Here is a 12,381-nt window from a genome sequence, read left to right on the forward strand (position 1 = left end):
GAAATTTGGGGTATTTATTTACCTCAAGCAAGGTTAACATTCCAGAGTTTCAAAAGACAGGATAAAAATGTCTAAAATAAAGTCCCTTCTCCACCCTCTCCCTCAGCGTCGCAGAGCAAAGGTTCTCGGACAAAGGAATCCCAAGAGCCTTTTTGCTCGTTTTTTATGAGGTAGAAATGGAGCCTCCACCCATCCTAGTGTCCTCCTGCGGGGTCAGAAGCATCAAAAATGAGGACCCAAGTTGTTGGGGGACAATATGCTGATTCTGTAAACCCCTCAGAGCAGGGCTCTCCAACCTTGGCAACTTTAAGCCTGGTGGACTTCAACTCCCAGAATCCCCCAGCCAGCAAAGCTGGCTGGGGAATTCTGGGAGTTGAAGTCCACCAGGCTTAAAGTTGCCAAGGTTGGAGAGCCCTGCTTTAGAGGCGGCTGCAAAGCGGGTATATAACTGTTACTGCTATTCTAATCCATAGTCGCCCGAGGGCGCCAGCTTGGAGAAGCGAGGGAGGTTCGAGGCTACGCCCCGCCCTCTCTCTGGTGCGCATGGGGTGGGGGCGCGGCTTCGACGGCCGGGCCGCCCGCCCCAGTGACGTTTGGTCCGCTCCGCCCCTCGCCACGTTCCGACCGCACCCCGCGCGTGCGCAGAGAGCCTAAGCCGGTGGCGTGCGGCGGCGCTGGCGCTGCCGGAATGGCGTTCACGCTGTACTCGCTGCTGCAGGCCGCGCTGCTCTTCGTCAACGCCATCGCGGTGCTGCACGAGGAGCGTTTCCTCCGCAGGAGTGAGTCGGCCGCAAAGGCCCCCGGGAGGGGCGGGAGTCCCCATCTCTGGGTCCCGGGCGGGTGGGGTGGGGTGGGGGAGCTTAAGCTGATGGAGGAAATACAGGTAGTCCTCGAGTTACGACCGCAGGTAGTCCTCGAGTTACGACCACGATGGTTAGCCAGGCAGAAATGAATTCAGGTAATCCTCGAGTTACGACCGAGGTTTGCTAAGCAAGGCAGTTAAATGAATTCAGGTAGTCCTCCAGTTACGACTGCGGTGGCTAAGCAAAGCAGTTGTTAAATGAATTCAGTAGTAGGTGGGGGAGCTTAAGCTGATGGAGGAAATACAGTAGTCCTCGAGTTACGACCGCAATAGATCGCACGCAGCCCCTCCCCCCCGTTTATGTTGCAAAGACATGCATTAAGGGAGTCTTTGCTCCACTTTGCGGCCCTTTCTTGTCACCGTTGTTAAGTGAATCATTGCATTTGTTTTTAGTTTGGTATAAGAAGTGAGTCTGGCTCCCCCATTGACTTTGCTAGACAGACGGTCGCCAAAGGGGATCGCGCGCACCCCCGGGACACTGCGACTGTCGTAAATATGAGTCAGTGGCCCGAGCCTCTGAATTTGGATCGTGTGACCATGGGGATTCGAGGGGGGGGAGGCGTGTTTCATGTGATCCACCTTTTGCAAACCTTCTGACAAGCAAAAGTTGATAGGGAAGCCAGATTCACTGAACAACTGTATGTGGGGATGTGCTTAATAAATAAACAGTAACAGAGTTGGAAGGGACCTTGGAGGTCATCTAGCCCAACCCCCTGCTCACGCAGGAGATCTATTCTAGGAGTTCGAACCACCGAACTGCCGACCTTTCTGATCGACAAGCTCAGCATCTTAGCCACTGAGCCGGGCTCTGGATCGGGGGTCTCCAACCTTGGCAACTTTAAGACTTGTGAACTTCAACTCCCAAAATTCTGGGAGTTGAAGTCCACAAGTCTTAAAAGTTGCTAAGGTTGGAGACCCCTGCTCTAGATGGTTATCCTTTTGAGAGCTGAATTACCTGTATTATGTAAGAATTCTTAGCACTTAAGATGATTCCTAGTAAGGTAATGAAAGAACTACCAGAAAACAACCAAGGAGTCCACAGTTTCACCCTGAGCTGCAAATATTCTCTTCTGTTGGGGCAAGCTACAATGTTGTGCAAAACTGAATGTTGTGCAAACAGCCGGACTGTTTGGTAACTGTCTCTTAACTACTACACCTGCACCCACTGAACTTTCAGATTTCTGTAACGACTGTGCTTTACCAGTTGTAAATCACTTTTTTCGCTGTAGCTAAATGAAGGATGCGTAAGTCGTGGAAGACTTGTATTTGCTAGATCCCACAAACACATAGTCCCTCGAATTAACAGTTTTTCACACTTACAACCATTGCAGGATCCCCATGGCCACGTGATCAAAATTCAGACACTTGACTCACATTTATGACGGTTTCTCTTTCTTGGGATCATGGGAACACCTTTTGCGACCGTCTGACGAGCAAAATCAATGGGGAAGCCAGATTCACTTAGCAACCGGGTGCTGCGCGGGTGATAGAGGGAGCCCCTCGTGGCTCCCATGTGACACCTCTCCTGCGCAGACTGCACTGGCTACCTGTGACCTTCCAGGTGCGCTTCAAGGTTTTGGTAATTATCTTTAAAGCGCTCCATGGCATAGGGCCGGGTTATTTACGGGACCGTCTTGCTGCCACCGATTGCCTCTCACCGACCTGTGTGCTCTCACAGGGAGGGACTCCTCAGGGTGCCGTCAGCCAGGCAGTGCCGACTGGCGACAACCAGGGGAAGGGCCTTTTCTGTGGGGGCTCCCACCCTCTGGAACGAGCTTCCCCCAGGACTTCGCCAACTTCCCGACCTTCGAACCTTCCGCCGCGAGCTTAAGACACATCTATTTGTGCAGGACTGGATTAGAATTTTAAATTTTGAATTTGGTTTTTAATGGGGTTTTAGTATTTGTATTTCTATTTTAAATATTCGGCCTTATCTAATAAGTTTTTTAATTGTGGTTTTATTCTGTATTTATATGTATTTTTATTTGGCTGTAAACCGCCCTGAGTCCCTTGGGAGATAGGGCGGTATAAAAATGCGAAAAATAAATAAATAAATAAAAACCGTGTTGCCGACTTAACAACTGCAGTGTTTCGCTTAACAAATGTGGCAAGAAAGGTCTTCAAATGGGAGAAAAGCCACTTTACAAACGTCCCACTTAGCCAGAGAAATGTTGGGCTCAATTGCGATCGTAAGTCGAGGACAACCTGTACCTTTAATTTAAGTCTGTAGTCAGGATCAATTCCCATCCATTTTCTCGGATGCTGTAGAGATGTGGTAGAACTGGATTCCATGTGATCGTGTTGCCTGGTGGTGATGGCTGTGACTTAAGTCCAGAGGCTTCTCGAGGGCACCAAGCCATGAAAAGGTGATCCTGATAAAGAAATCTTTATTGGTCTTTCCACCTTTGTTACTGAAGGAATACTAAAATATGAGTGGAGTGGAATGGAATGGAATCGAATGGAATACAGAACAATGGAGAAAAGAGAAGCGAAGAGAAGAATAGAATAGAATACAGAGTGGAATAGAAAATAGAATAGGATACAGAACAATGGAGGAGAGGAGAGGAGAGGAGGGCATGGGATGGGATGGGACGGGACGGGACGGGATAGAACGGAGAACAATGGAGAAAAGGAGAGAATAGAAAATTAGAATAGAACAGAAAATGGAATACAATACAATACAGAACAATGGAGAAGAGAGAATAGAATACAGAATACAATGGAGAAGAGAGAATAGAATACAGAATACAATACAATACAATACAGAACAATGGAGATGAGAATAGAATAGAATAGAATAGAATAGAATAGAATAGAATAGAATAGAATAGAATAGAATAGAATAGAATAGAATATAGGATAAGTTGGGATGGGATGGGATGGGATAGAATAGAATAGAATAGCATAGAATAGAATAGAATAGCATAGAATAGCATAGAATAGCATAGAATAATAGAGACTTGAATTGAATTCTTTATTGACCAAGTGTCATCGGACACACAAGGAATTTGTCTCCAATGCGTAAGCTCAGTATACATAAAACAGCAAGTAATAGATCATAGGTCATAATCATAGTTACAATCATTCATCATAAAGTTACAAATAACAATTGATAAATCATAAGAAACTAATAGCAGTAGATAAGTAGGAAATCTGACAAGATCAGAAAAGATTATAAATGAGACTGCTGTGGGAATTAAGTGTTGTTATTAAATAAATATATTTTAGTGTAGAATTTTAAACTCTTCAGCTCTAGCATTCTTCAGAATACTAAAATGCTGAAATGGAGTCAAACATATTCTAGCAATTACTTCTACTGCGTTCGAGATTAAAGAGCTTTCTGATATTTCTCAGATTTAAACAGTGGTGCCTCTCAGTAATGACGGGATCATTTGGTATTTTAATTTTCTCTGATCAGTTTTCCATGAAGGACTAATTTTCTGCTGCTTTCGAGATTCCTGGAAATTCTGTTCTTTTGGCCATTATGAATGTTCTGGTTCATTTTATGTCTTCATTCCTGTTCGTTTCGTTCATTTCTTTGACGTTTAAAGAAAGAATTACGAATTTCTCTATTCATTAGGTTTGGGTTTGAAACGGGCTTTTCCTTCTAGGAGAAATTATTGATTTGTCTCTTGCGTTCGTTTTAACCAAAAATAAAACTTCTCCATACAGTTGGCTGGGGAACAGATCAGGGTATCGGAGGATTTGGAGAAGAGCCTGGAATTAAAGGGCAGTTAATGAATCTGATCCGATCTGTACGGACTGTTATGAGAGGTAAGATTTGACATATTGGTACAAAACACTTGGGAATGAATTTCCTTCCCAAGTACAGGTAGTCCTCGACTTACAGCCCATGCGTTCAGTGACGATTCGAAGTTACAACCGCACTGAAAAAAAGTGACTTGTGACCGTTTCAGTATCCCCACGGTCAGAACTGGAATGCTTGGCCAACTGGCTCGTATTTATGACGGTTGCAATATCCCGGAGTCACGTGATCACCTTTTACAACCTTTTGACCAAGCACAAATCAACGTAGAAGCCAGATTCACTTAACAATTGTGGCAAGAAAGATGGGGCAAAACTCACTCAAAACAACGGTCTCACTTAGCAACAGAAATGTGGTGCTCAGTTGTGGTTGTAAGTCGAGGACTAGCTGTAACTTTTTTTTTTTTTTTGGTTCTTTGAATCGGTCTTGGCTCATTGGAAGGGCCAGGACAAATCCATGCAATTTTCTGGGTAATGTTTTTGGGAAACTGTTTGCCTTTTCTTTCTTCCTGGGCTGAGAGGGATGGGGGGGCGGGGTTATCCGGCTTCACACCTAAGGCAGGACTAGAACTCACAGTCTTCCTAATTCTAGCCCAGTGACTTTAACAGCGACACCAAACTGGCTTTCCCTAAATAACTCGGTATTAACTAAATGTTAATACTCTACTAACATTTACCAGGCTAATTTTGAACTGCTATACATTAATGGCATATTTGATTGCACTAATGCATCTAATTTTATGACAGCTTGCATCTAATGACCTGCGCCATTCCGAAGAACCGAGCAGATCATTAGCAAAGACTTATGTTATTATTCATAATCTCTGTACGCTTTTTAGAAGAAATTTGGGTGGGGGTGGGGGGCATCATTGCTTCCCTGTTTTCAAATCTCTAAATTTTAGTCTAAGAGCTCTCCTTTTTCTAAAGAACAAAAGATTCTCTAACCATTACATCCTTCATGGCCAAATCTATTTTAATGGCTTATTCCAGCATGCAGTAAATATAATAATGTTGTATTTAGACAGCTTTCGCTTTGCCACTCAGAAAACATGTCTTGCATGGATAAGTGCATGATATCAGAATGCAATGTATATTACTATATACCACGATAATTGTATAATGTCGCACTAAAGCAAAAGATGGTTCTTTCAGATCTAAAACCAGATCTATTAATTACTAGGTGTACTACCCAGGAAATACAATAAAAGAATCACATACTTAATGTTACATGTAATAACAACAGCTAGAATCACATATGCACAAAATTTCTACAGACCAAAAGGTAAATAAAGAAAATATTAGAGTGTGCCGAATTGGACAGGTTAACGATGGAACTTAAGGATAAAGTGGAATCTGAGTATTACTTAACATGGGACATTGTAAAAATGGTTAGATAACAGGTGCAGAGGTTAGTAACTTAATAACAAAAGATTAAGAAAATAGAAATACAGTTATATAAGTGTGTGTTTGTGTACACAGATCAGCAATTCAGCGGTTCGAACCCCTAGTGCCGCGTAATGGGGTGAGCTCCCGTTACTTGTCCCAGCTTCTGCCAACCTAGCAGTTTGAAAGCACGTAAAAAATGCAAGTAGCAAAATAGGGACCACCTTTGGTGGGAAGGGAACAGCGTTCTATGCGCCTTTGGCATTGAGTCATGCCGGCCACATGACCATGGAGAAGTCTTCTGACAGTGCTGGCTCTTCGGCTTTGAAATGGAGATGAGCACCGCCCCCTAGAGTCAGAAACGACTAGCACATATGTGTGAGGGGAACCTTTACCTTTACCTAAGAATACATATTGTAAGCAATAGTAATATTGGACTGTATGTGATTATAGACTAAAACATATAGAGTGACAAATGTATAGAGCGTTATGAAAATAATGGTTATAACTTTGATATACAATATTATATATACATACATGCATGCATACATACATATATATATATATATGTATATGTATATATGTGTGTATATATGTGTGTATATGTATGTATGTATGTATGTATGTATGTATGTATGTATGTAGGTCTTTGGTTATTCGGGTTTTCTCCCGTGTAAAATTGGAAGTATCTTGGCAATGTTTCGACAAAGTCTCATTCGTCATCTTCAGGCTGGTGTTTACAGCTTCATGCTTCTAGGAGCAATGTGTGATCGCAGCTGTTTCTTCCTTTTAACTACTAGTGGGGGTTTGAACTGATTGGTTGGGGGTTTGGCTGTACTCTGATTGGATGGGGGTGTGTTCTGTTTGGGGGGGCTTGGTTGTGTTCAGGTTAGTCTGAGTTGCAGAGGGATTTGAGTTGGTGAGCAGCATTGCTGTTGTTTGGCTTCGTGGTCGTGCTATATCTTCATGGTGGGTGTCAGTTTGCTGCATGTATGGATGCAGTTTGAAATGGGTTTGAAATGGCTAATGATGCAGTTGCTGTCTGGCTTCTGGTCTGAGGTCGTGCTTCATCATGGGTGTGGGTCTGAGTCTGCTTTCCGCGTGGATGTGTGGTGGTGACATGCTGTGTGGCACTTGTGAGTGTGGGTCTTGCGTCATTCTTCATGTTAGGGACTTGTTTGTCGATAAGGGCGGGTTTCCAAATGGCTGGTAGGCGGGAGGTATCATCTCGTTTATTGAATGAGACTTCGTCAAAACGTCGCCAAGACACTTCCAATTTTACGCGGGAGAAAACCCGAATAACCAAAGACCTACATACAAACACCCGCGAAAACCTCAGAAAATATATATCTATCTATCTATCTCATATCACACATCACACATATAAGAAGCAATTCTTTCTTTGTTTTTCCTTGAAGCGTTTCCCTTCTCAACCAATAAGCTCAGTTCTGAACTGAAGAAGCTTCTCGGATGAGAAGGGAAATGTCTTAAAAGAAAAAAATAGTTCAGTTGCCTCTTGAAGACGCATTTTTGGGGCAACCATGACCTGGGTGACTGAGAATCTCCATAGACATTCATCTGGGCACTAAACTTTTCAAAATAGAAAAACTATTCTTCAACCTTGAAACGTACCCTTGGTACTTTTAGCAGCTGTTGCATTTTTTTTGTTGTTTACTTGATTTAGCTCCCTGGGTACTGTATGTTTAAAAAAGCCAGAAAGAATATAAACACCAGTACAAGATAATTTATTTTTAGAAGACAAGCCATAAAGGTAATCCTCAACTTAGCAATCATGCATTTAGCAACTGTTCGAAGTTAAAACAGCACTAAAAAAAGGGACTTAGGTACCAATCTTCACATTTATGATGGTTGCAACATCTTCACCGTGAGATGATAAAAATCCAGGCACTTGGCAACTAGAATGTATTTACAGTGGTTTTGTTTTTTTTATTTACATTTATATCCCGCCCTTCTCCGAAGACTCAGGGCGGCTTACAGTGTATAAGGCAATAGTCTCATTCTATTTGTATATTTACAAAGTCAACTTATTGCCCCCCCCAACAATCTGGGTCCTCATTTTATCTACCTTATAAAGGATGGAAGGCTGAGTCAACCTCGGGCCGGGCTTGAACCTGCAGTAATTGCAGGCTGCTGTGTTCTAATAACAGGCTTCTAACAGCATCAATGGATCAAAAGCAATTTAGAAAGATTTCTTTTAAAGCAAACTTTGTCGTGGGCAGTTTCATTAAAGTGACATTCTTTGTCCTATTAAGTTGTGTGCCGAAAAATTATCAAAACCCACAAAGGAATGGAGAAAGAGAAATTGTGGGTTTTTGTCTCCTTAGCTATTCTTTTGAGTTTTAACGCAATAGGCTGTTGTTTGAAATTACACTTTTCTTTCTTTTCCTTTTTTTCCCACAGTGCCATTAATTGGCGTGAACACCGTGACAATTGTGCTGTTGTTATTATTTGGTTGAAATTGTCTTCAGAAAATCTGGATAGCGTCTAAAGCGAACAGGCTCCAGACCGATTTGCACGTGGGATCCAATCTGAGCTGCTGAAGAAGCTGCATATTTGCCTCAATAAAGATGCCGTTTATATTTATTGTATTGCTTAATATGCACTCCGTTTCATTAAACCCAGTAATTAAATTGAACCCGTTTTTTCCCCCCTCTACATATTGTGGCAATGGTCTAAAGGTGCTATTCTTACATTCACGCAATGAGACGCAGTGGCACGGTGGTTAGAATGCGGTACTGCAGGCTACTTCTGCTGATTGGTGACTGCCTGGAATTTGGCAGTTCGAATCTCACCAGGCTCAAGGTTGATTCAAGATTCCTAGGAATTTATTACTTGGAAACCTGACATTTCCATCCTTCCGTGGTCAGTCAAATGAGGACCCAAAATTGTTGGAGGCAATATGCTGACTCTATAAACCGCTTAGAGAGGGCTGTAAAGCACTGTAAAACCGGTATATAAGTCTAAGTGCTATTGCTATTCCTTTAAGCTTGGGGCTGAAAATTCAGTCACTGAAGAGTTTTCCCTCAAAAAATGATTTAGGGTTGGTTTATATATAATTCTCCCAGCAATGCTCCCAGAAGCACGAAGCTAAAGCCTGAAGATGACGAATGAGACTTCGTCGAAACGTCGCCAAGACACTTCCAATTTTACGTGGGAGAAAACCCGAATAACCAAAGACCTATACAATCCTCAGAGTCAACACATGAGTTCAGGGCACATACAGGTAGCCATAAACATGACCATAATCGAACCTGCCCATTACAGTAGTATTTTGTGACAGTCGTAAAACAAGACGGTCATGTGACCAACACAATTTTGCAACTTATTTTGTGGTGGTTAAGTGAAGGTTGCAGTTAGGCAAACCAGTAGTTCACTAAGGGGGTGGTTTTGTCAAAAACCAGAAGGAAGTAATTTAGCAAAGCCTTCATAAAATGCAGTCATTGGCTTCTAGATAATTCCCATTAAAACCAAATATCGTCTGGCTCCACCTGACTTTCCACTGGAGCAAAAAAATAATAATGGAAAACTAAATAACTGGGCAAGTGATTGTTTTACGTACCTCAGAATTGAAGTAAGAAGTGATGGCAATCCGAAATTCCAATAGTTGGGTCCCCTTTGCGGCCTTCTGACTAAATTTTGGTCAGAGTTTCGAAGGTGCTTTTTCAGAAAGCAACTGGACTTTCTTGTTTTTTTTTCTTTTGAAGGCGTTTTGCTTCTCATCCAAGAAGCTTCTTCAGCTCTGACAGGACGGCCCTTCCATTCCCCACTGTTCTGTCAGAGCTGAAGAAGCTTCTTGGATGAGAAGCAAAATGTCTTCAAAAGAAAAAAAAGAAAGTCCAGTTGCCTCCTGAAAAAGCTCCTTTGAAACAACCATGACCTGGATGACTGAGAACCTCTCCACACATTTACAACGGTTTGCAGCATCCTGTAACTGAAAAACAGCCATAAATCACATTTTTCAGTGCCCTTGTAACTTTGAACGGTCACTAAATGAACTGTTGTAAGTTGAGGCCTATCTGACTTTTTTAGGATCCTACTGGTCTCGCTTGAATCCCAATTCAGCTTCTTGATTCCACTCCTGGGTTCCACTATCCAGCTTCCCTCTCGATCAACTTAAGCAGGGGGTTGGACTAGAAGACCTCCAAGGTCCCTTCCAACTCTGTTATTCTATATATTTTATTTTATAACTTCTTCCTGCAATCACTGTATTCTTTGAACTCTGAGAGGTTCTTTCTCACAGCCCCTGGATTTGCGTAAAACACTTTTGTCAGGTCCAGGAGCGACCCTAGCTAGCAGGTTTTTTTCTCTTTTAATTTACATTTATATCCCGCCCTTCTCCGAAGACTCAGGGCGGCTTACACTACGTTAGCAATAGTCATCATTCATTTGCATATTATATACAACGTCAACTTATTGCCCCCAACAATCTGGATCCTCATTTTACCTACCTTATAAAGGATGGAAGGCTGAGTCAACCTTGGGCCTGGTGGGACTTGAACCTGTAGTAATTGCAAGCAGCTGTGTTTAATAACAGGCTGTCTTACAGCCTGAGCCACCCACACCCACAGGTTCATGTATAGCATGATAAACTGGGTTAATAATTCAGTTTAATGCAGTGTTAGGAAGGAAGATGCAAGGCACGGCATGGCACAGCTGGTCTTGGGAAGTTTGATAATGCACTGTCGACAAATTTGTTGATCAGTTTAGAAATGCCCCGTCTAAATAGAAATTACATTGGCAGAGTTTCAAACATTCTTTAAAGAACAAAAACCTTGAAAAGCATTGAATTACCTATTTGAATTTGATAACTGGACAACATAAATGGATTCTCCAGGCGGCTATTATAGCTAAAAGATTGATATTGCTATATTGGAAAGCTAAATCTATGGCCCTTTCGCTCAACAGATGGGAAACCTGATTGCATTTGCTGCTGGTGAGCGGATTGTGTATAGATGTAGACCTTGTATGGATAAATATAGGGAAATATGAGGCTCAAAGTACAATAGATTAAAAATAGTCATATAAGTATTATACACACTTGAGTAATAATAAAGGAGAATATATGTAGCTCAGGGTTGACATGAGGATCCTACTCTACTAGCACTGAGGATGTTACATAATTTGGGCAATGAAACATCTGCAATAAAACAAGCTCAGAGAGCAACAAGGACACCCCACACACATGCACTCCCATGAATAATGTTTGTACCAGATAATTACATATAGAACTGTTCATTGTTCTAATCTAATAACATGTACTCTGCATCTTACATAGGGACATGGTGGCTTAGTGGGTAAGATGCTGAGCTTGTCGATCGAAAGGTTGGCAGTTCAGCGGTTTGAATCCCTAGTGCTGCGTAACGGGGTGAGCTCCCGTTACTTGTCCCAGCTTCTGCCAACCTAGCAGTTCGAAAGCAGGTAAAAAATGCCAGTAGAAAAATAGGGACCATCTTTGGTGGGAAGGTAACAGTGTTCCGTGCACCTTTGGCGTTGAGTCATGCTGGCCACATGACCATGGAGATGTCTTTGGATGGTGCTGGCTCTTCGGCTTAGAAACGGAGATGAGCACCGCCCCCTAGAGTTGGGAACGACTGGCACATATGTGTGAGGGGAACCTTTACCTTTTTACCTGCATCTTATTCTTTCATATTTTTTTCATTTATTTTTAAATACCTGTGTATTTTTATAATGTACATGTTTTGTTTTTGCTTTTTGTGTTACTGCTTTTTTTTAAGCAATACAAATTTTATTTTAAAAAGCTACCCTGAAAAGTGACTCTGTTTTTTTCTCTCCGTAAGAAGTTAATCTCACATCAAAACTGGGAGTCTGACTGACCAGAATAGGCTGTGTTTCTTTCCTTCTTTCTGCCATTATTCCCAGACTGACCACAGGGAATCGTGGTTTAGGAGCACTTGGATGTTGATCTGGTATCATAATTACTGTTTTCTATATTGCTTTTTTCTCCCCAAGGAGCTCAGAGCAGTTTACAAAAGAAGGGAAAAGTCTTCCTGCCATTGCCATAAAAGGAAAAATATAACAACAGCAAATTCAGAGGCAGTTTGTGTGAACGAGAGTGTCTTTAGTTGTTCTTTTAATTGTTTCCTGATTACTTATTTGTAGCCTATGACTATCGTTAAGTGTTAAATTTGTAGCCTATGACTATCATTAAATGTTGTAAGTGTTGTACCTTGATGAAGGTATCTTTTCTTTTATGTACACTGAGAGCATATGCACCAAGACAAATTGTGTGTCCAATCACACTTGGCCAATAAATTCTATTCTATTCTATTCTATTCTATTCTATTCTATTCTATTCTATTCTATTCTATTCTATTCTATTCTAATGAATT

At 41.9% G+C, this 12,381-nt stretch overlaps 1 protein-coding gene across 1 annotated transcript; it reads left to right on the forward strand.

The window, feature by feature from the left end:
* The first annotated feature begins 621 nt into the window (after positions 1–621).
* IER3IP1 (immediate early response 3 interacting protein 1) lies at positions 622–8,614 on the forward strand. Its single transcript, XM_058171072.1, has 3 exons — positions 622–779; positions 4,535–4,636; positions 8,432–8,614. The coding sequence occupies exons 1-3, from the start codon at positions 689–691 to the stop codon at positions 8,485–8,487; spliced, it is 249 nt and encodes an 82-aa protein (XP_058027055.1). The 5' UTR covers positions 622–688; the 3' UTR covers positions 8,488–8,614.
* The last annotated feature ends 3,767 nt before the right edge of the window (positions 8,615–12,381 follow it).

Source organism: Ahaetulla prasina, chromosome 2 (genome assembly GCF_028640845.1).
Source record: "Ahaetulla prasina isolate Xishuangbanna chromosome 2, ASM2864084v1, whole genome shotgun sequence".
In the NCBI taxonomy this organism is placed as follows: domain Eukaryota; kingdom Metazoa; phylum Chordata; class Lepidosauria; order Squamata; family Colubridae; genus Ahaetulla; species Ahaetulla prasina.